This window comes from Lissotriton helveticus, chromosome 4_1 (assembly GCF_964261635.1).
Source record: "Lissotriton helveticus chromosome 4_1, aLisHel1.1, whole genome shotgun sequence".
Lineage (NCBI taxonomy): Eukaryota > Metazoa > Chordata > Amphibia > Caudata > Salamandridae > Lissotriton > Lissotriton helveticus.
Window position 1 is genome coordinate 1,070,977,542 of NC_136063.1, and position 23,631 is coordinate 1,071,001,172.

At 48.1% G+C, this 23,631-nt stretch overlaps 1 protein-coding gene across 1 annotated transcript in view; it reads left to right on the forward strand.

The window, feature by feature from the left end:
* DNAH5 (dynein axonemal heavy chain 5) overlaps window positions 1-23,631 on the forward strand; it is a 5,174,212-nt gene that overhangs the window by 3,501,043 nt on the left and 1,649,538 nt on the right. Inside the window, exon 58 of the mRNA XM_078687662.1 lies at window positions 10,639-10,815. Within this exon, the coding sequence (XP_078543788.1) occupies window positions 10,639-10,815 (177 nt within the window). The remainder of the gene's footprint in view (window positions 1-10,638; window positions 10,816-23,631) is intronic.

Below are 23,631 nucleotides of genomic sequence, written 5' to 3' on the forward strand. Positions count from 1 at the left end.
AGAGCCTTCTCCTACTTCCCAGCCAAGGCCTGGAACGAGCTCCCTGTGAACATCAGACGCGCCCCGACCCTGCACACATTCAGGAAGGCAATCAAGACCTGGCTCTTTGACCGATCCGGAGCTGCTCCCCCCTCTCCCCCCCAGCACCTTGAGACCCTCACGGGTGAGTAGCGCGCTATATGAATCCCTGATTGATTGCTTGATTGATTTATTGAACAAATTCCCCCAACAATGAAGGTATGTGGACAGGATGTTGTGCAACAATGTACAGATACAGCCTAAAAGTGTGAATTTCAGCTTCTACATTAAGAGTTCTTTGGGCACATGGTTCTAGTAGGATACACCAGTATACAGCGTAGTCAGGCTAGATCTTTCGATAAATTATTAGGGCCCTCCCTGGCCATATATATTGTCCATTCAAGCCCCATACAATGATCCGTTCCCTTTTTCCACTGCTGCAGGGATGAGGGACCTGGGGGACCTGGGTCTTCCCACTTCTGAGCAATGTCACTCTTAGCGACCAGTGGTCATATTATAAATACGGAGCACTTTCCCTGTTTGCACCATGGCGCATCTTCCAAAAGGTGCTTCGTGCATAAACCGGGAAAGTGCATCATATTACAAAGAAGACACTGCCCCCAGAAAAGCTCTGAACCTGCACTGTCTTGGGGGAAGCTCATTCAAGTGTAAAATGGAGCAGCTGTTTAAAAGCCTCTGCGTGTTTCACAATTCCGGCGGCAACCCGTCTGCAATTTACAAGAGGGGAGAGAGACCCCCTTGCAGGAGGGTAGAGTCAGTGACTGTACCCAACTACTGGGGGATGTCTGGGAGGTCCATGGGACCCCTTTCATCCTTTATGGGGACTGCCTTAAGGAGACGTATTGAAAGTGTGCCACCTTTTTGTAGAGCACTTTCATTTGCCCGTGCGCCCATGTTCATAATACGAGATAATAACAGAGGCAAAGTGATTACTTCTTATGCATGGAGCCATGCCTCCATGCAAATGAGGGAAGGCCCTCTTATGATAGCAATATGTGCACCAGCTCTATCAGTTTTACAGAAGGGGACGTTTTAATAGACGGGGACGCACAAGCTTCTGCACCGCCCTCTGTAAAACCAATATGCTCCTGGGGCACACAAAGCGGGCGCACATGCTCATTGTTTCCCTGATGTCCAACCATAGCATTACCATCTTATATCTGTTGTTAGTGAAGTCCACATTGATGTGTAACAGAACCATTTTTGGAGCTGGCATCCCAACACCTCCCCCAGAAAGGAAAGAATTCCCTCCCAAAAGAGAACAATCATCTCACATCTCCAAATTCTGTGATAAGGTTCTCCATCATTGAGTAGTAGTGATTCTTTCAACCCCACCTTACACAGTCTCTGATGGGTAAAGTTTGTACGGTGTAGGTATCTCAAATAAATACGTCTAAATTGTGCTGTGATAACAGAGTCCCACAGGAAGGGCAACATCTCTTCAGTGACTGTCTGTCAAGAGTCCAGGTCTCTCACCTAGACCCAGGGCCGGACTGGGAACCAAAAGCAGCCCTGGCAATTTTGTTAGACCAGGCCCCGGGTGGCTGGAAATGCTTAATTACTGCTTTTGTTACACCATTGTTTCAAAACTAGCCTCAGTAACAGAACCGGCCCCACCGCTACAAAACCGTCCTGCACCCTTCCAGCCTCCTGGAGAAACTCCTGATGCCCGGTACAGCCAGTCCAGCTCTGCCTGGACCTCTCTCTAGCTTAGCAAAGGGTCTGGAGCATTATTCATCAGTTTTCTTTATAATTGTGAGAGCTTGTGTTCTTGTTATTCTTCCGTTTGGACCTTTGCCTCAAGTAGGCTAATGTCCAGTTGCTCTGTTAAGCCTGTTATGGATAGTCCAAGAGTGTGTTGGAGATGCAAATATAAAAAAAATCAGCTATGATGGAGGTCATATTCTTCCTGTAAAATTAAGAAGGATTTCATCATAGTTCCGACATGACATCCCCCAATTCAGAAATGCCAATAGTGTCCCATTACCAAAATCCTGCAACTGTGCTATCTGATGTAACCACATCCCAGCCTATGGTAAGGTTATTGCTGAATGCCCCATAAGTGACAGCAGGAGAGCTGCCAAGAACCCAATGTCATTTTGTAGCCTATCTCTGTTTGAAAATTCCTATACCAGGCTCTACTGCCGTCTTGTGTTATATAGACTCTTAAGTATTTAAATCCCTCCATAACTACCCGTAAATTGGTTGTACAGGTCCGATCTCACGCGGGGGCCCCACCCAGAAAACAAATACTTTGAACTTGCTTACATGAAACCCTGAGCACCTGACAAATATCTGGAACATCTGTAGTATCCTTGGACTGGATCAGTAAAGGTCACTCAAGAACAACAAGACGTCATCTGCATACAATGCTACACTGTCTTCTAACCCATTGAAAGCCCTTCACCTGAACATCCAGCCTGATCCACTGCACAAGCAGTTTAATTTGCTATTGTGAAGAGCAGCAGGGACAATGGCCAGGCATTCTGTTCTATTATACTCTATTCTATTCTATTCTATTCTAAGTAGCTACCCGACCGGGCCTCCCAGCACTGATAGCAGAAACACCAGCCGGAATACCGTAATGAACTTTATGTTAGTGCAGGGCTTAGAAATTATGGGTTTTGAGGAGTTTTCTGAAGCTAGCTTTCGACTTTTGAAAACTGAGGGTGACGGAGAGGGCATTCCAAAGTTTAGGGAGAAGGTAAGCAAAGGAACGGTCGCTGCCTTGAGCTCTGCTGACCTTAGGTACTGTCAGGAGCCCTAGCTTCCCGGACCGAAGAGCCCTTCTTAGAATGTAGGGGGTTATTTGTTTCTGAATGATGAGTGGATCTTCTCCACAGAATGCTCCATGCCTCTACTCACCTGGAACATGTCTCGGTTGGACCTTTCAGTCCATACCTGTGCTGTCAAGTCAAAGTACAACAGTGTCACATATTTATAAAATTCCATGGCCAAAGTCGAGTTTACTTAATAGGAGAGAAAAGTATTCAAATCTCACTTTATTGAATGCCTCTTTGAAATTGGCTAGAAGGATTTCCAGTGGACCAAAAATAGTAGGTACCAAGGCCAGCGCATTACAGACGTGTCCAATAGTGTGCCTCATGGCGTGTTTTGGCATAAACCGGATTGGTCATTTTTGGCCAGTGAGATCATTACCTTGGGTAGGCTATTTGCTAGGCCCTTGGCAATAGATTTGACCTCAGGATTTAATACAGAAGTGGGCTTATATGACATGCAGCAATCGTGCAGGCGCCCAGATTTGTGGATAATCACTATTTCAGCCATCCGCAAGTCAGGTGGAAGTTTTTCATTCTCCAATGCCTCAGAGATTACCCCCAGCAACAGACCAACAAGCAGAGTAACTGAAAGCTTAAAAACTCCACCGGAAATCCAATTGGGTCCAGGGGTTTTCCAGGACCAAGATGATTGCAAGCTTCAATGAGCTTCTCTTCCATTAACTCTTTCCAGTAGCTCTCTCTCATCTTCTGCGAGTGCTCTGCGTGGGAGGTCCCTAGCAGAGTTAAGCAGATAGTTAAGTTCTTGTAAGTATTCCACAGAGTAGAGATTTGCATAGTAAGGCATGAAGTCTTGAGCAACATTCGGATCCCCCTTAACCTCTTGTCCATCTTTCTTCGTGTAGACAGCTATTGGGTCACTTCTGAACATGTTAGTATATTATCAATGTAGGATAAATGCTGCTCTGAGTGGCAAGCCTCCTCCCTTGAATTGCCTTGCCTATCTCAGAGTTTGGCACTAGAAAATAAACAAGGTGGAGGAATGTCTCATGAGCCGCTGAGTAGTAGTATATAAAACCTTTATGCCCTCAGTGAAGTGCCCTCCATGTATCTGTAAAACCAAGAGTGCTAAAAAACATAGTGAGCACAGGTGGATCGTGGAGCTGTCCACCTCTTCCACTCAATCAGTCCTGTATCCAGTCAACAACTCCGTTCAGATATTCCCCTTAGACCCACGGCCCTGGAATGATGTGTGGCAACAGGCTACTTAAGGGTCTCCAAAAAGATAGTAGAAAATGTTGGGAATGCATACACAGATATCAGGGAGACCAACTTGCCCTGCATCTTCCCTGGCACTTCCATATACCTGCCCATGTTATCTTGCCTCACCTGGTCCACTTTGATGGGAAAACGTTTGCCGATTATTATGGCTACCCCTCTAGACCCCTGGTAAAGCCTGCATGATGTATGGGAGAAACCCTATTGGGCATCTGTTGTCTGCCTGGTTGATGTCTTTTAGCCGCCTGTAAAATCTCCCTCGTTCATTACTGTCCAACAGACCATTTACATTCCATGTTCACACCCGAACCAGACCAATTTCTGTATGTGAACCTTCAATCATTCGGCAATGAGCGAGATTGTACTGTGCGATGAGGTGAGCACGTTGCAGAAGTTGGCCTGCCATATAACTCCATGATGCAAAGAACACTAATGATATCTTGCTCCTCTCTTGTCTCCAACGCCTCTCGCTCCTCCTTACACTTCTAAAACCTGAAGTATTTGTCGTGGTATGAACTCAGGACACACTCCACTATACAACAATTGAAAAGGTCTTGCATTTGCAAACGTTTGAGCTATTGGCATTGTAAATGACAATGCCTTTTATTTATGTGTTTTGAAAACCTGCAAGCAGTGCGTAAACATGCACTTTGTACTTATAGTCCTTGCTTACAAGAAGCAAGGCTGACAGTAACAGAGGCGCAATTACTGGCAGCCTTGCTTCTCGTCAGCAAGGACTAAGTACAAAGTGCGTGTTTTTGCACCGCTTGTTTAGGACTGTGCCCTGGTTTGCACTCATTTCAGGAAGGCATTTCAAGACTAGACAAGTGATCACACCTGTAGGCATCTCTGCCTCCGGCATGTATCCAGCAGGTAAAGTTTGAGTTGATCCCAGGGTACTTTATGGCCGGGTAAGAATACAACCACTAAATCTGTATTGTTTTTATTGGTGGAAAGAATTACTTCATAACCAAAGCCAAGTGCAATACTTCCTGAATTCACACTCTTTCAAACTTATTTTGATTTCGACCCGTGGTTTGCAGATGAAATGTTTTAAATCCATACATTACTAGCTAGGAATCAATCCAGTCAGTTACCCGGGCTAGACAGGAGGCACCTCGGTTCATGCTGCTGGTTTACAGGAGAAAGCAGCCCAGAAAGACCGATCGGAGACTTCTTTGGAAACAATCTGAGGAGCAGGAAGGGCTGTGATGGGAGTACCTCACTGACCTTGACCCCTGTGCTATCACGGAAGCCTGCCTGGGACTCCTGTCTGGAAGAAACCACAGAAGGGCCTGCCTGCTGCACCTGCCACACACAGGAAATGTCTGGGAACTTCTGGGACGAACCATCTGCTGGTGAAGTGGAGGTGGCAGATTTACTCAGTTCAGAAATCATTGTGGCATTTTTGCCAGCCTTCCCAGAATTCAGTATTGACTTGGATCACTTTATATGAAATTCCACATGGTGCTGGTGACATCAGAATGTAGTCAAAGGGGTGTGTTATTGGTGAGAATGTATTTTAGCTCTAATCTAGTGCCGTAGGAAGATTGTTCCGAAAGAAAACCTGCTCCCCCACTTGCTGAAGTTCAGCCTTTGTCGCAGAAGGCCAGACTACCTGTGCCCCTGTGCAGGAAACACTTCAGGAGCTGCTTGGATCTTGCGCCTGAAGTATTCTTTTGGAAATTACTTGTATCCGACAGAACTGGGCCAGCGTCCTCAAATCCGTGCATAGGGATATCAAGGGGACGTTGAAAGTTTGTGTGAGTGCCTCAGTGGATGTGGCGCCTGGGAATGAAAGCTTAGAATCAGGGCTGTTTGTCAGTGGAGCCTCTGACCTCTGATATCCAGTTATAGCATGTACTGGGATCCTGCAGTGGACTGTACCCCATTATGTGCAATGATCCTAGTCCCTTGGTGACTGGGGCCCTGTGTGGACACCACAACCAGCAACTATGCAGAATTTCAGGAAATGGCTCCTAAAATAAAATGATTTGGAATGTCAAAATATCACAACAGACAAATGTGCTCCAAGGTACCTGGCATTAGCTCTTCCAGCTGCTGAGATGCCTTTCTCAGGTTCCCTTCGTTGCTTGGGGAAAGCTACAAACCAATGTCTATAGACGAGACTGAGGATTATTGCCAACAGATCTGTTACTCACATATTGCTACATCCTGAGTAGATTTGGAAACTTATTAAACATAATACATATTACTATACTATAACTTTTGTTCATATTATTACTTGGAGGGTATTTTTGAAGGTGAACAACCTTTACAACGCAACTTTTACCACGCAGTGCCTTTACGACGCAACTTTTACAACGCAAACCATTACAACGCATTGCTCTGGGGGGCGCTCTAGGATAGGGAATAGGTTTAATATACTATCCAACACCTTCCCTACTATCCACGGGGACTGGAGTTGGAATAGTAAATTAAACTATTCACTATCCAGCGCCCAAAAGCACTATGCGTTGTAATGGTATGCGTTGTAAAAACCGCGTTGTAAAAGCATGCGATGTAAAAGCATGCGTTGTAATGTCATACATCCATTTTTGAACATCTATAGCTCCAACACACCCTTATTGTTAGCTATATTGTTATTAATGTGCTGCTTTTAAAAAGGAGATTGAAAAGTCACAGGAAATAAACTTGACCAATTTTCAATCAATCAATCAATAGGACATTTATTCAGCTCATGGCTACCTTCAACGGAGGTGTCCCAGCACTAGCAGCGGATTCTACAGTGAGAGAAGGGGACCTTAAGGTCTGCTGAAAAGCCAAGTTTTCAGAGCCTCCCTAAATGTTTGTTCTGCCTCAGACTTGCAAAGGTTTTCATGCACAGAGTTCCAAAGTGACGCCTTTCTCAGTGAGAAAGCTCGGTCGCCATTCATGGCTTTAAAGAAATGATTAGATCTTAGGGCCCTAGAATGGCGATATTTCTGGAGTCTCTGTCACAAATATTCCGGGCCCCTGTCCCTGGTAGCTCTATAGGCAATGAACAACTCCTTGAACTAAATCCTTCTATGGACTGGCAACCAATGGAGGCTCTGCAGGCAGGGAGAGATGTGGTGATGAAAAGGCACATTCCTAATGAGTCTGGCTGCAGGGCTTTGAATGAATTACAGTCTTCAAATCAGATAGGCTGGGAGACCTATATATAGACTATAAGCATAATCGGATTGCATTGTGACCATAGCATGGACCACAGTCTTCCTACAGTCTCTGCAGGGCTTTTAGTTTCCAGAAACAGGATGAAGAGACTAGGCAGATCTGGGCCTTAAAAGAAAGGTGTATGTCAAACTTAATCCCGAGATTCCTAGCTGTATCAACTGGGATCGGTGGAGGGTTTAGCCCCGGCGGCCACCACAGATCAGATAGCAGAGGAGAGGATTGATTGAAAAACAAAACTTCTGTTTTATCAGTATTCAATTTCAAGCAGCTATCCATCATCCAAGTCGAGATGTTGATCAGACATTGCTTAAAGTTGTCGAAAGCTTCCTTAGAGTGTTCTATAAAAGAGAACACTAGCTGAGTTTCATCAGCATAGGAAACAACTTTCACTCCCCATAACTCGACTAGCGATGCAAGGGGGGGTCAGATATACATAAAACAGAGTTGGGCTCAGCGCTGAACCTTGGGGAACCCCACACAAAAGGGGCTTAGGGGCTGAAGCATGAGGGCGGAGAAACACTTGCTGAGATTGGCCCTCTAAAAACGAGCGGAATCAGGCTAGCGTAGTTCCCGTCACTTCCAGATGTTCAAGAATTTCCAACAGGATCCGATGAGACACTGTGTCAAATGCTGCGGATAAATTAAGCAGCACGAGCATTGCAGGGTGGCCATGGCCCATGGCTTCACGTACAGTTTCTGCCACTTCCAACAGAGCTGTCTCTGTATTATAGCCTGATCTAAAACCAGATTGGGAGTTGTGGAGACAGTTGTTAGCCTCCAGAAAGTTGAATAGCTGCTTCTGAACCTCCTTCTCAAGAATTGTGGCTGGTGCAGGGAAAAGGGAAATAGGCCTAAAACTCTTGAGCTCTGCTGGATCAGCTTACGCTTTCTTCAGAATCAGCAGAACATAGGCCCTTTTCCAAGTGGCTCTGTAAATTCTCGTTATCAGGGAGAAGTTCCAGATAGGGATCAGTTCAGAATTTTGCATTCCATTCTCTTCTTCTTCCCTTCAGCTCTTCTCCCACACTACCATGTTCGCGCTTGCAATGTCCTCTCTGAGCATGAGAACCAGGGGTGGCTCCTCCTCTAGGCCGAAGGAGTGTCGCCCTCCTGCTTTATGAACAGAGCAGAGGAAAAATAAAATGATAATAATGAAGCGTTATTATCATTTTATTTTCCTTCCTAGAGGTGGGGTTGGCCAGAGCAGGGGCCAGGGGAGGAATGGTGAGCACTCTCAAGTGTACATGAATGTTTGACCGTCCGTCTTGGGCCGGCCAAACATTCATATTCACTTTGCACGTTCCCCACCAGGCTGCATTACGCAGCCTGGTGGGGAACATGCACAGCCTCCCTGTCCCCACCTGAGCGCTGAACCACAGTGCTCAGACCAGTCACAAAGCTGCATTACAGTTTTGTCATTGGATTAGGGAGCCTGGGAGCCCGGGTCTTTCCTGAGAGGAGGAGAGGCCCCCGCCATGATTCTCTACCAGCCGCCACTGATGACAACCATAACAACTCCAGTTTTTATCTGCCTCCATTGTTGGATTGCTTCCTCACTCACCCTTTGGTCCTTGACTGCGCCTTATCTTTAACCCTGGACTGGAATGTCCAGCTTTTGAGCAAGAACTCGGGCAACACTGTAAGTGGCTTACCTCCTCTTGATGATAATTGATTAATAGATTTTGTAATCTTTCTTTAATAAAAAAATAATTTAAGCACGTGTGGTTTCGAAAAATCCCATAGTCTTCATACATTTTGAGGAGTTACCATGATTTGATTCAGGGCTCGAAAATATTGTTCTCTTGATTAGTTTGAATTGATCAAAATGTTGTTGGGCTAATTTTTTTTTAAATTTTTTGTATGCTTAAAGAAGAGCCGTTACAGATTAAATGTTTTCCAAATCTCTATTAAATGTATGACACCGTTCTCCAATATCTTTTCACATAAACCATATCTTTCTTTATTCTAGGTTCCTGTATTTTTTTAGCACTGCTTTCTGTTCTTTCTCTGCTGAGATGAACGCTGTTGGGAATGTTTTGTTTATTATCAGATTGTTGTGGTCTGTTATTACTTTTTCTGTGTTATGTTTGTAAGATTTAGAATACTTCCAATTCTCAGTATGAATTGTATGTCCTGAAACCCCTTTTCGTCTTTATTTCCCATTCAGCTTCTCGTTTGAAGCCTACCTCTATTAGTGTATACTCTACCTCAGCTGTTTTTGTGTTTGTACGTGGGCTCTGCTTTTGGATTTGTGAATACATCTCTTCCCACTTCTCTTTCTCATTATTCGTCCCATTCCACCCTTCTCTGTATTCTCTTATAATTTTTTGTCCTTTTTGGCTCCTTGATTTCCTTCCTCCTTCTTTTATTGATTTAATCTTTGGTGATTTTTTTCTTCTAGTGACTGCATCCTTAGCCTTTCTTCTTTGTAGACCAATTTCTCATGGTTCTCATGTATAGCTTTTCTGTGCCTCATTCTTTATATATATAAACTCCTCAATCCGTTTTGAAAGTATGCTTACTACGGAACTCCTTTTGCTCTATCCTTTCAAGCCTCTTTTATATACTTTAATTGTGTTGAGGATTTTTTCATAATGCACATCCACTTTGGTTTTACCGAAAGTGGTTAATCTTCTAGACATTAAACAAGAGATAAATCTTCCAGTCTCAATTCATGGACCCTGTAGGGCAAAAGAAGCTCTGGGTGACATGTGAATTCTGATAAGCTCACTCACCTACTCAGAACGTATCCAGAGCAAGCTGGCATACAATGAGGCATTCATCACTAAGATGATAGTCCACTGCTTTCCACAAACAGAATACATCTACATATGGTTATTCCTCAGAAAAGTATCTAGGCCAGGTTGTGAGAGCTAGGACATCTTTGGCGCTTTCGGATCTACATACCAACATTTAAATACTGTACAGCTCAAATATGACTACATTACATGTGGTCATAAGTAATAAACCACTATGTCTATCTTTAATGGCAGAATTATTTAGAAAACATCTTTAACGAATCCACTCTTGCTTGTGATTTTTCCATTTCTGATTCATTCTTGCTTTGACATACTGGTACATGGCGGGATCAGACGGAGATGTACAGAACATTTTCAGTGGTGCAATCCAGTTTCCATCCTTACAGTTATGACCCTGTTGAAAATGACTCTTTTGATCGTCGCCTCTGTAGTGAGGATAAATAATTACCTACATCACGATACATGGGAGGGACAGGAATTCGCCTTTGGCGTCACTTAATATAGCACAAAACAGTTCATAGATATGCAATAATATTGTAGTTCCCACTTGAAATAATCAATGGTGCTTAATTTTAATAACACATATGTTGCCGTGCCATTTACCCACAATTTAATCCTCTCTTGGAAATTCTTTTTTTCTGAAATAGGTGCTGAAAGAAGTGACTGTCAAAGCACAGGCTGCAGAGAAAGTAAAGGCTGAAGTGCAAAAAGTGAAGGATAAAGCTCAAGTCATTGTGGATAGTATTTCAGCTGATAAGGCCATGGCAGAAGAAAAATTGGAGGCTGCAAAACCAGCACTTGAAGAGGCAGAAGCTGCATTGAAGGTCACTTGTTAAATAATCACCTGAAAAAGTATCCATGTGCTGCGTGCAATTAAATCTACTCATGCTGCAACAACTATCTCACTGCAGTAACTTTGCATTCTGAATTTCATGAATCTTGAAAATAACTGGGAGGCTGACAGCATGTCTTTATGTGGGAGATGATAACGACAGCATAGGGAGTGCAGATAAGAATTCTCACTGCAAGAAATGTGATGGAGAGGAGTTAATAGGGCGTATCACTTTGTAGGAGATTATATGGACAATGTATTTACTCCTGGAGGATTACCATCTAAGTTGTAGTAGAACGTAGAGACCGATATGGTTAGTTTGAAAATAAGGGTGAGTTTTTATGTAGTTTGAAGGAATACAAAATAATTAGCAATGGATGGGCCATCAAAACATAAGCATTTGGGTTTTGAGAAGAATTAAATCAAATAAAATATATATCCCCGAGATGAATTGAAAAAAAAACTATTTTGGATGTGGCAATTACAGTGAAGGTTAAGGGATACCCTTCCGTGCATGGCGAAGCTGCCACGACTATCAGCAAATATATGCATATTTATTTTAACTCAACTCTTTCTCTTTCAGTCAGCAAAGAATGTGTCAATAGTTTGCATTATTATGGGTATGTTTATTTTACTGGTTTCACTCTTGCTGCCTTACTTGGATCGGGAGACATATGAAGAGCAACTTAGATGCATTCATTTGAGAAACATGGGGCCTCATTTATGAGGCCTTGCGTGAGTTTTGCGCTTCCGATGCGTCACTTTTTGTGACGCATCGGCGACGTAAAACATGCGTCCTGTTGCGCACTATTTACAAAGTGACGCATCTAAGCAGATGCGTCACTTTGTAAACCCCTGCGCTACATAATACCTGCGTCAGGTATAATGTATGCAGAGGGGGCGTTCCCCCGCAAGAAGCCTCGTAATAGTGACGCAGTGAAATCTATGAGATTTCACTGCGGCACTTTTAGGACGCTGTTGCGTCAAAATCTTGCGCCTGCCTCACAGCAGGCGTAAGACTGACGCAAGCCCTTTTACATGGGGCTTTCCCCATGTGAAAGGACGCATTGCTGGTGTTGCCTCACTTTTGTGACACACCCCAGCAATGCGTGACTTTTGCGCTTACAGATATGTCAGAAATACTGATGTATCTGTAACTCCTTGCGACATGATGCGTCATATTATAAATATGACGCATCAATCATGTTGCAGGGAGAGCGCAGTGAAAAGTGACGCATCGCTGTTTTCACGCAGCGATGCGTCACTTTTCATAAATGAGGCCCATGGCTTTTCAAATGTTACTAACTTGACGCTGTTACATGTTCAATGGTTTGTTATTAATTATACATCTGCATTGCTGTCTAAACCTACAGAAATGTATAGACTCAACAGAAAAAAAATGTTGAACTCTTTTTGCTTTATTCAGCATAGAAACATAAACACATAGGGGCAGATTTATGTTAACTGGCGCATCCCCAGGGATGCGCCAGTTAACATGCGCCACAGTGCGCCACAGCTCCGCCACCCATGGTGCGCCGCATTTATGATGCGGTGCACCATGGGGCAAAAACGGCACAGATGCGTGACGCATCTGTGCCGTAAAGGTGACGCATTGCTGGAGTTGCGTCGCAAGCGCGACGCAGCTCCAGCAAGGCTCGGGGGTGCCCCATCTCCACAATGCTGCGTCAAGACCTACGCCTGCTTCAAGCAGGCGCAGGCTTTTAACGCAGCATTGGCCTGAAAGTGACTGAGTGAAATCTTATAGATTTCACTCAGCCACTTTTGCGAGGCGCACCTGCCCCGGAACGCCCACCCTGCGCCGGAACGCCCACAAGCGGCGCAGGGCTTTACAACGTGACGCATCTGCCTAGATGCGTCACGTTGTAAATCGTTCGTAGTGATGCGCCACGTTTACGCCGCCTTGCGTGACGCAACAGCGGCGTAAACGTGGCGCAAGTGCCTCATAAATCTGCCCCATAGTCCTTCGCTTAAATGAACATAGTAAACGTATATATTGTCATAAGCAGCTCTTCTTTGCGCACTAGTTCAAAATTACCTTTACTTAGATAGCCAATTAGTTGGACCAGACAGATTTAAAGGTGTAGTCGTCCTCGCTCAGTCTGTATGTTATCGATTCAACATTCCAAAATCACAATTTGAGGGAGTCAAAGCAAAGTATCTTTATACAAAGTTGCTTTCAGATTCACTACCTAACATGAAACTGTGTAAATCCAAATGGAATATTAACCTCCTAATCACAGGTGATGTGATTTATATTACCCCTGGGGAACTATGTTAATCATTGTGCAGTGTATTGAGATAGTCCCTGAAAATGGCGAAATGTCTCATAATCCACACCAGATGGAATGCTGTGGGCAGCCCCTCATCCTTTGGCATCACTTGGCAGCTCCTCATCCTTGTAGCAAGTCCATGGTAGCTATCAGGGTATGATTGGGCCATTATAGTGTTAATTTGTTTTTTTTTTAATGTTGTATATAGTGGAGTATACATTAAAGTTATTTAATCTGCCTCCTCAATACTATTCTAAGTAGGCACAATTGAGTCAACAATTATAATTGTGGACTTTCTTGTGTCTTTTTATACTGATATTGAGGAGGGGCCCGATTCACAAATATTCTAAAGACTGGTTTGTTGACCCATTATCTGCTCCCATATCTAAACTCCTTCTGTCTATACTTCCTTTGGCCCAGCAGGGCTCTGCTCTGGGCACATTGAAGGGCTACGTTTCTGCCCTTTTTACTTTTTTTCGCCTTCCTGATCAGCCATCTCTTTTCAAATCTCCTCTGGAGCAGAGATTCTTGAAGGGGTTAACCCATTTGTTTCCTCCTTCACCTTTTATCGTGCCAAATTGGGACCTTAATTTGGTTCTCACCTTTCTGTTGTGTGCCCTGTTTGAGCTGCTGCATACCTGCATAACTTCCCTCAGCAGTTGCTCACCATCAAGACAGCTTTTTTGGTGGCAATAACCTCTGCCAAGAGGGTTAGTGACCTCCAGGCAATGCCTTCACAGCCTCCTTACCTGACTGTCTTTCCGGACAAAGTAGGACTCTAGACTAGGGCAGAAAAGGCCTTAGTTGGTGTGAGAAGTTGCCCTGGTATGTGATGTTCACTATTCTAGTGAGCACCGAGCACCAGTCCAAATGACCCTTATGGTGATTGGTTGTAAGTCAACCTTATAGACCAGCTATCCTAGGGGTAGCATGGACAAAAGCAGTCTTAGGCTGAACTCAAGAGGGCATGTGAAGCAAGCTGTTTTACCAAATGCAATCCTTTTAATACCAAAAGAAAGAACACCACATAAATTATATATTATAAAATATATGTATTTATTACTAGAATAATCCTCTGTACTCTTTATGAGGACAGAAGCACAAGCGTTAAACAAAGAACATCATATAACATACAAAAGATGCACAAATATTGATAGGCCCTGGTGGCCCTTAAAACCATATACGAAAATAGTGGTATAAGAACCACGTCACGAACAATGGTAAGGCCTAGGGCCTTGGAAATCGCTGGGGCTACATTGGACTAACAGCAGTTAGGACGTGGGAGGCCCGCAGGATGCGGGTGCAGTGTCTAAATGCGCACGCGTGCACCAATAGAAGTCAATGGTGCGTAAAAGTTAGAAAGTTACTGTTTTGGAAGTCTTCCGACTGGACTAGAACTTAACCACTTAAAACTAGGACACTAGGGTGTAAATCCCTACAGGAGCACCGTAGTGCTTGCGTTACCTCACCCACAGGAAGCGGGTGCATAGGTGTCAAAGTGTGTCGGGTTTCGTCGTGGAGTTCTATGGAGCCTTGGAGAAAAGATGCTGCAGGCGACCAGGAGAGAAGAGTCCGGTTGGATCTAAGGGTGGATCGAAGATGTAGAGTACCTGAAAGCAGAGGGGACAGAGCCTGGGGCACTAGCCAGTGACCAGGAAGGAACCAGGAAGGAACGGGGCGATGTCAGGCGCAATCAGGTGGTTGTTGAGAAGCTTGTCTGCGCTGCCACGTGGACCAGGAGGTGTCGACGACGACCAGGCGCTGGGCAAGGACTGTGCCACAAAGGCTCTCGCTGTTGGCGGTGTCGGATCTTGATTCGGAGTCAACAGGCCTTGGCAAATGTAACCCACGCAGGAATCGAAGATGGCTTCTGGATCAGACCAGCCAGGTCTGAGGGGCTGCTCCTTTTCAGGGGAGCAAGGGCCAGTCTGGAGCAACCAGACCAGCATTGTAAATTTGAAGGTTCATCGTCACAGAGGCCACTAGCCAACGGGCAAGTGACCGGACAGACGCGTCGGGTAGAAAAATGCAAAAGGGCCCCACGCAGCACTCGGTGAGTGTGGAGAGGTGATCTTCGAAGCAAATGATGCTCAGTGCTGGGGCTTCTCAATCCCCAATGCACAGCTTCGAGGGTGCCTCAGGAGCTGCACAGAAAGCACTTCGCTGGCTTTCCAAGATGGCCGTTCCCACGTCTCACGTCTCCTCCACAGGTCTCAGCTTTTCTGTGGCTGTGGATCGGGCTGTCGGATGTCTAGAAGTCCAGTTCTTGTTGGTCTCTGTTGTTCGAGCTCCGGCGGGAGCAACAACAAAGCAAACCTTTGAGCGCTTGATGGTGCCTGCTTGCACAGGGTGGTCACTCCTTGACCACAAGGGAGATTCTTCAGTTCTCTACATCGAGTAGGATGTTGAAGGGTCCAGAGTTATGTATAAAAGTTTCAGTCAGGATTATCTGATGTCTTAGAACGCAGCTCCAACCTTTATTCCAAATCAAGGGGCTGGATTACCTGCTAGGTCCCTCCTGTGGGTGGGACCCAGGAAGGGGGTGATTACACCCCTTTTCCCGTTGTCCAGTTTCGCGCCAGAGCTGGGGAAGGAGTGCCCCAGCACCGGTTTGAACTGGGCTATGCATGGGACCCCTTGTGAGCCCCAGGCAGTGTCTAGTTTCATTCAGCCCTCCCTGCCACAATCCACTATCTCCTGTCTGGGGTGGTGCTAGCACCTCCCTGTGACAGGAAACCTTTTGTCGAGGCCTCCCCTGCCGGAGTTTTGGTCAGCAGCAGGAGGCCAGACTTGTGTCTGTGGCAGCAGCATCCATTTTGTGATGCTGAGGCTCTGGTTAATTTTAGCCACGTTTAAGGAAAGTAACCTGTCTTCTCACTCTAGAAGGGTGGAATGCTGCACACGTCGCCAGACCTGGTGAGGGGGTAGTATTCCAAAGTGTATGACACCTTACACGACATGTTTTGATAAAGCCAAACCAAAGTTAGCAATAACCGCGAGGATTTGGTAGAGGTGTGGCGCCGCGGCCAGGGCGACTGAAGCTGGAATCTGGGGATCAGGGTTCGATCCCCGGCTCCGGCGGCAGGTTAGCCCAGCACCATGTGACTCTGGGCAATAGCTCTCTTAATCTTCCCGACGGCCCCCAGCGCCTAGAGACCCTTACGGGTGATTGTGCGCTTTACAAATGTGGATTATTATTATTATTATTATTATTATATTATAATGCACTTAAGAGTATATGGTATGGCAATATCATAGAACAGCTATAAGGACATGGTTCGGAAAGCTGCAGACAGGCTCAGCTCATGCTAGAGCACCATCTCACATAAAACCAAGCACTCTGCCTCCAGGATTGTTAAGGCCTGCTATAGGAGTGGCTTATAGGTGCATATGTGTCTATATGTAAAGGTAGCTATAGGAATACTATACCTAAGCAATGGGTGATTACACAACCTTGCCTCAGCTGAGTGATCAGCCAGTTGTGTCAGTTTGGATGGCCAGCCAGGGGTGGCAATCAATCAATCAATCAATCATGACATTTGTAGAGCGCACTACTCACCCGTAGGGTCTCAAGGCGCTGGGTTGGGGGGGGGGGGGCCGTTACTGCTCGAACAGCCAGGTCTTGAGCTTCTTCCTGAAGGAGAGGTGGTCTTGGGTCAGGCGTAGGTCGGTCGGGAGTGAGTTCCAGGTCTTGGCGGCCAGGTAGGAGAAGGATCTTCCTCCTGTTGTCGTTCTTCGGATGCGGGGGACGGCGGCGAGGGCGTGGCTGGTTGATCTGAGGAGGCGCTTGGGAGTGTAGAAGTTGATCCGGTTGTTGAGGTAGCTCGGGCCTTGGTCGTGTAGGGCTTTGTGTGCGTGGGTGAGGAGACGGAAGGTGATTCTCTTGTTGACCGGGAGCCAATGCAGATCTCTCAGGTGTCCGGAGATGTGGCTGCGTCGGGGGATGTCGAGGATGAGCCTGGCCGAGGCGTTCTGAATCCGCTGGAGTCTCTTCTGGAGTTTGGCAGTGGTTCCGGCGTAGAGGGCGTTGCCGTAGTCCAGTCGGCTGGTGACGAGGGCCTGGGTGACCGTCTTCCTTGTGCCGGTGGGGATCCACCGGAAGATCTTGCGTAGCATGCGCAGGATGTTGAAGCAAGACGAGGAGACGGCGTTTACTTGTCTGGTCATGGAGAGGGAGGAGTCCAGGATGAAGCCCAGGTTACGTGCGTGGTCCGTTGGTTTGGGTGCGGTGCCCAGGGCGGAGGGCCACCAGGAGTCGTCCCAGGCGGAGGGCGATGCGCCCAGGATGAGGACCTCCGTCTTGTCCGAGTTCAGTTTCAGGCGGCTGGTCGTCATCCATTCGGCTACCTCTCTCATCCCTTCGTGCAGGTTGGCTCTGGCGGTGGCGGGGTCGTTGGTCAGGGAGAGGATCAGCTGGGTGTCGTCGGCGTAGGAGATTATGTTGAGGTTGTGATGGCGTACGATGGCCGCGAGGGGGCTCATGTAGACGTTGAAGAGGGTGGGGCTCAGTGAGGATCCTTGAGGGACGCCGCAGATGACTTCGGTGGCCTCTGACTTGTACGGTGGTAGGCGGACTCTCTGTGTTCTTCCGTCGAGGAAGGAGATGATACATTCCAGTGCCTTGTCCTGAATTCCGATGTTGCCAAGGCGCTGTATTAGTGTGCGGTGGCAGACAGTGTCGAAGGCCGCGGAGAGGTCTAGGAGGATGAGGGCCGCTGTTTCTCCGTTGTCCATCAGAGTTCGTATGTCATCGGTGGCAGCGATGAGGGCGGTCTCGGTGCTGTGGTTCGCCCGGAAGCCCGACTGTGAGGGGTCGAGGGATCCGTTCGTCTCGAGGAAGGCTGCCAGCTGTTTGTTGACGGTCTTCTCGATGACTTTGGCCGGGAACGGGGGGAGCGAGATGGGGCGGTAGTTCTTGAGGTCGGTGGGGTCTGCTGTGGGTTTCTTGAGAAGAGCGCTGAGTTCGGCGTGCTTCCAGCTCTCAGGGAAGGTGGCGGTGTCGAAGGAAGTGTTGATGATGTCCCGCAGGTGGGGTGCGATGACAGCGTCGGCCTTGTTGAAGACGTGGTGAGGGCAGGGGTCAGTCGGAGATCCGGAGTGGATGGAGTTCATTGTGCGGATGGTGTCTTCTGTGTTGATTGGAGTCCAGGTGCGGAGGGTGGTTGTGGGTGGCGTTGTTGCGGTTGTGGCTTGCGTTGGTTGGTTGCTGAAGCTGTTGTGTATGTCCGCGATCTTGTTGTGGAAGTAGGAGGCGAGGGAGTTGCAGAGGTCTTGCGACGGGGTGATGTCATTGCTTCCGGCGCTGGGGTTGGAGAGCTCTTTCACGATGTTGAAGAGTTCCTTGCAGTTGTGTGCTTTGTTGTCCAGCCGATCCTTGTATGTATTTTTCTTGGTGGCGCGGATCAGTTGGTGGTGTTTCCGGGTGGCGAGCTTGAGGGTGGTCATGTTGTCTGTGGTAGGCTCCCTTCTCCAGGCTTTCTCGAGGGCTCGGCAGTTCTTCTTGGAGCTCTTTAGTTCGTCGGTGAACCATGGTGTTTTTCTGCTGCAGGGTCTGCTGGGTGGGGTTCTCAGTGGGGCGAGTTCGTCCGCGCAGTTGCTGATCCACTTCGTGAAGTTGTCGGTGGCCAGGTTGGGGTTCGCTGAGCTGGCGGGAGGGTGCTGGCTCAGGGAAGCGGTGAGCTGGTCGGCTGTGATCTTGTTCCAGCTTCTACGGGCAGCCTGTTGTTGGTGGTGGTGGATCGCCGATCTGTTGAAGGTGAAGTGGACGCAGCTGTGGTCCGTCCAGTGGAGTCCTGTTGCGTGGCTGAAGGTGACGTCGTTGCTGGACGAAAAGACGGCGTCGAGCGTGTGTCCGGCGAGGTGGGTGGGGGTGGTCACCAGTTGCTTGAGTCCGAGGTTGGCGAGGTTGTCGATCAGGCTGGTGGTGTTGCGGTCGTTGTTGTTCTCCAGGTGGAAGTTGAGGTCCCCCAGGAGGATGTAGTCGGCGGAGGGGAGGGCATGCGGACTGACGAAGTCGGCGATGTCCTCGCTGAATCGTGTGCGTGGCCCCGGGGGTCGGTAGATCAGGGTGCAAAAGATATGCTGCAGCCCCTTGTAGGCCTTGGGTGCACCTATGCCCTGGGTACCTATAGTACACTGTACAGGGGCTGATAAGGTGACTCAATATCCAATTAGTTATGTACCTAGGGTACATGGAGTCCATTTTACAGAGAGAGCAGATAGCCTGGGGCCCTGATTAGCAGGGTCCCAGGCCAATGAAGTCGAAAACCAGCTAAACACAAGGCAAACAATCTGGGCTAACCATAGTCAGATATCCATCCATCCATCCATCCTCCTACATAACCCCCCCCCCCGAAACGAAAGGAGATAAGGCTATCCTTAACCAGGTAAGCCTATATTGCCTGAGTGGCCATATAAGGAGGAACCTGCACTGGCATGATTACCCCCTATCTCATGGTCCACTAAGCAATCCCTCACCCTAGGGGTATCAGAGGGTCTCCACCATAGGGAATTACTACCTTTTCCTGCCTCCCTTTTCCTGCTAAAGTCATCGAGAAGATCGTCAACAGACAGCTGACCGCCTTCCTCGAGACGAACGGATCCCTCGACCCCTCGCAGTTCGGCTCCAGAGCCAACCACAGCACCGAGACCGCCCTCATCGCAGCCACCGACGACATCCGGACCCTGCTCGACAAGGGGGAAACAGTGGCCCTCATCCTCCTGGACCTCTCCGCTGCGTTCGACACGGTCTGCCACCGCACCCTAGTCCAGCGCCTCAGCAACATCGGTATCCAAGAGAAGGCACTGGAGTGGATCATCTCGTTCCTCGCCGGAAGAACACAAGAGTCCGCCTCCCCCCGTTTCGCTCCGAGGCCACCGAAGTCATCTGCGGCGTCCCGCAAGGATCTTCACTCAGCCCCACCCTCTTCAACATCTACATGAAACCTCTCGCAGCCATCGCACGCCAGCACAACCTCAACATCATCTCTTATGCCAACGACACCCAGCTGATCCTCTCCCTCACCAGAGACCCCGACACCGCCAGAACCTGCCTACACGAAGGGATGAAAGACGTCGCCGAGTGGATGAAGGACAGCCGCCTGAAACTGAACTCGGACAAGACGGAAGTCCTCATCCTGGGATCTTCGCCCTCCGCCTGGGACGACTCCTGGCGGCCCCCAGCCCTGGGCACCGCACCCAAGCCAACCGACCACGCACACAACCTGGGCTTCATCCTGGACCCCTCCCTCTCGATGACCAGACAAGTCAACGCCGTCTCCTCATCGTGCTTCAACACCCTGCGTATGCTTCGCAAGATCTTCCGCTGGATCCCGACCGAGACCAGGAAGACTGTCACCCAGGCACTCGTCACCAGCCGATTGGACTACGGAAACGCCCTCTACGCCGGAACCATAGCCAAGCTACAGAAAAGACTCCAGCGCATCCAGAACGCCTCCGCCCGACTCATCCTGGATGTGCCCTGACGCAGCCACATCTCCAGCCACCTGAGGAACCTGCACTGGCTCCCCGTCGACAAGAGGATCACGTTCCGGCTCCTCACCCACGCACACAAGTCTCTCCACGACCTGGGCCCCAAGTACCTCAACGACCGCCTGACCTTCTACACGCCCACCCGCCAGCTACGGTCCACCAGCCTCGCCCTCGCAGCTGTACCACGCATCCGAAGAGCCACCGCCGGAGGAAGATCCTTCTCTTACCTGGCTGCCAAGACTTGGAACTCCCTCCCCATCCACCTTCGGCTGACCCAGGACCATCTCGCCTTCAGGAAACAACTCAAGACCTGGCTGTTCGAGCAGTAGCATACCCCTCCCCCCAAGCGCCTTGAGACCCTTCCGGGTGAGTAGTGCGCTATACAAATGGCATGATTGATTGATTGATTGATTTTGGCAAAGTAAAAGGCTGGTGTTGAGAGGGAGTACTGAAGTGAGGCTCCACTAATGTAGGGCTCAACTTCCTCCAATCACTATCCACCATTGGTACCTTTCTTCCCATGACTGAGTTGCACTGTGCTCTCAGGGTCAACTTCTGGCTGCCTACAGCTGGAGGCTGGGTCCCTTTTGTTGGCTTACTGGAGGGACAGGTCAGGTTTGGGGGCTTGGGGTTCCATGTTTGGCTATGCCCAACAGTGTCTATCTGGGGGAGGTTCCTAACTAGGGGTAAGGTAGATCAATCAGGAGTTTTTGAAATTTTCACCTTGCTATGGCTGCTAGCTTTGGTGCCCCTAATCTGCTGATGGGGGTGTTCTATTGGACAGGGGGCCCTTTGGGATCCACTGGCATCCTTGACCTCTGCAGCCCTGGGATGACTGAGGTAGGGTAGAGAGGGGCAGGTTACCTGCTCCAGACTGGATACCACCTTGGAAGGGTCCACTGACATCAGGGGCTCTGCCAGGCTAGGCCTCACTACCTCTAGGCCATTTCTTCACAAGTGGTAAGATCAGTTCCCTGAGGAGGCTGATCCTTTCCTAAAGTCTGGTGGGAGGGAGATTTCTCTTCCTCCTCAATGCTCTCTGTTTGTGTGGAGTGATCCATAGTCTCAGGCTTCACAACACATGAATCTGTTTGAGTTTGGGCTGTGGCCATCACAGCCCCACCAACCTTTTCAGGAAGGGACAGTCTGGGTAGGGCTGTTACCATCACAGCCCTGCCAACCGGTTCAGGGAAGGAATCTGCTTGAGATTGGGCTGAGATTGGCACAGCCCTCCTAACCTGTTCAGGGAGGACATCTTGGATGGGGGCTGTGGCCATCACAGCCCCACTAACCTTTCCATGGAGACCTACCATTTTGGAATGGGTTACTTGCTCTACCTCAGCCCAGGCTGAGATCTCTAAATCATTTCCCAGTAGACAATCTACAGGCAAGTTTGTACACACTGCCACTCTCTTTTGGGCCAGTGACACCTCCCCAGCTGACATTTACTACTGCAATGGGATGATTTGTCTGCCCTCCATCAATATTAGTCACCTGGTATTGGCTGCAGGGAAAAGTTGCCTTGAGGGGACTAGACTCTCAGTCACCATAGTGATGCTATTCCCTGTGTCTCTATAGGCCTCAACTTTCTGACCATTGATGAGGGGCTCCTGTCTGTACTTGCTCAAAGTGTTTGGACAAGCAGTGAAGTTGGCAAACCCCATGCCATTTTCACAGACAAGAGTAGCTGTAGTAGGGGACCTGGTTAGGCCAGAGTCCACATGAGTTCCAAAAGTAAACCCAGCCAAATTCTTGGGGGCACTCCCACCACCTGGGGGATTACTACTAACAGTAACAGGAGGTGTTGGAGTATTACTTGGAGGAACATTCTCCTTATTTTTATTCTTTGGGCAACTGCTATCAGTCTTCCAGTGGCCAGGCTGTTTACAGACATGGCAATACGGTTTCTTGACAGAGGAGGTGTTTTGGGACCCACCTCCACCATTGGAGTTTTGGGGCCCTGTGGGGGACTTGTCTTTTGATTTATCCCCACCCTTCTCTTGAGTCTTGGAATTATCTTTCTTTTGGTCACCACCCTGATTCTTAGGCCTAATCCTGGTTCTGACCCATTTGTCTGCCCTCTTACCCAATTCTTGTGGAGAGGTCAGATCTGAGTCACCAGGTGCTGGTGTAAAAGCTGGTTTTGACAATTACTAAGGATCTGCTCCCTCATAATCAAATTATACAATCCTGTATAGTCATTTACTTTGCTGCCCAGTAACCAACCTTCCAGAGCCTTAGTAGCACAATCTACAAAATCCGTCCAGACCTGAGTCTGAGCTTTTTGGGTATCTCTGACAACAACCTGTATTGCTCAGTGGTTAGGCCAAACCCATCAATAAGAGCACTCTTCAGGACAGTGTAGTTTTTAGCATCCTCATGTCTAACAGTGAGGAGTTTGTCTCTTCCTTTTTCTGAAAAGGAGAGCCACAAGATTGCTGCCCACTGACTCTGGGGAACCCGCTGTACCATGCAGGCCCTCTCCAAAGCAGTTATCCACTTGTAGATGTCATCCCCATCCTTGTAGGGTGGCACAATCTTACTTAGGTTTATATGATCATAGGACCTGTCTGTACCTTAGGGATATTGCTGCCACCAGTGGAATCTAATCCACTTAATTTTTGTTCCCTTGCTAAAGCAAGTTTAGCTTGGGCCAGGGCTGTTTCCTCTTTCTCTGTCTGAAGTTGGACAGCCCTCATCCTAGCCTCCTGCTCTTTTCTCGGAGGGGAAGTCATTCCCCTTTGAGAACCCCTTGCGGCATTTGAGAGGAGAGACTCCCTGGAAGGAGATCTTTCCCTTCTATTGCCTGGGAGAAGTCTACTATTAGGTCTGGAGAGGTGAACCCTTTCTCCATTCCCATGTAAGCTTAGGTTAGCCTGGCTAACCCTTCTGACCTGAACCTGGCCATCTCCTCCATCATCTGTCTCATCCTCATCTATCTCTTCAACTTCTGAGGTGATGGTCTCATCATCTATGGGGGTTACTCCTTCTCCTGCATTACCTGAGGGGCCATCTCTAGCCTTCTC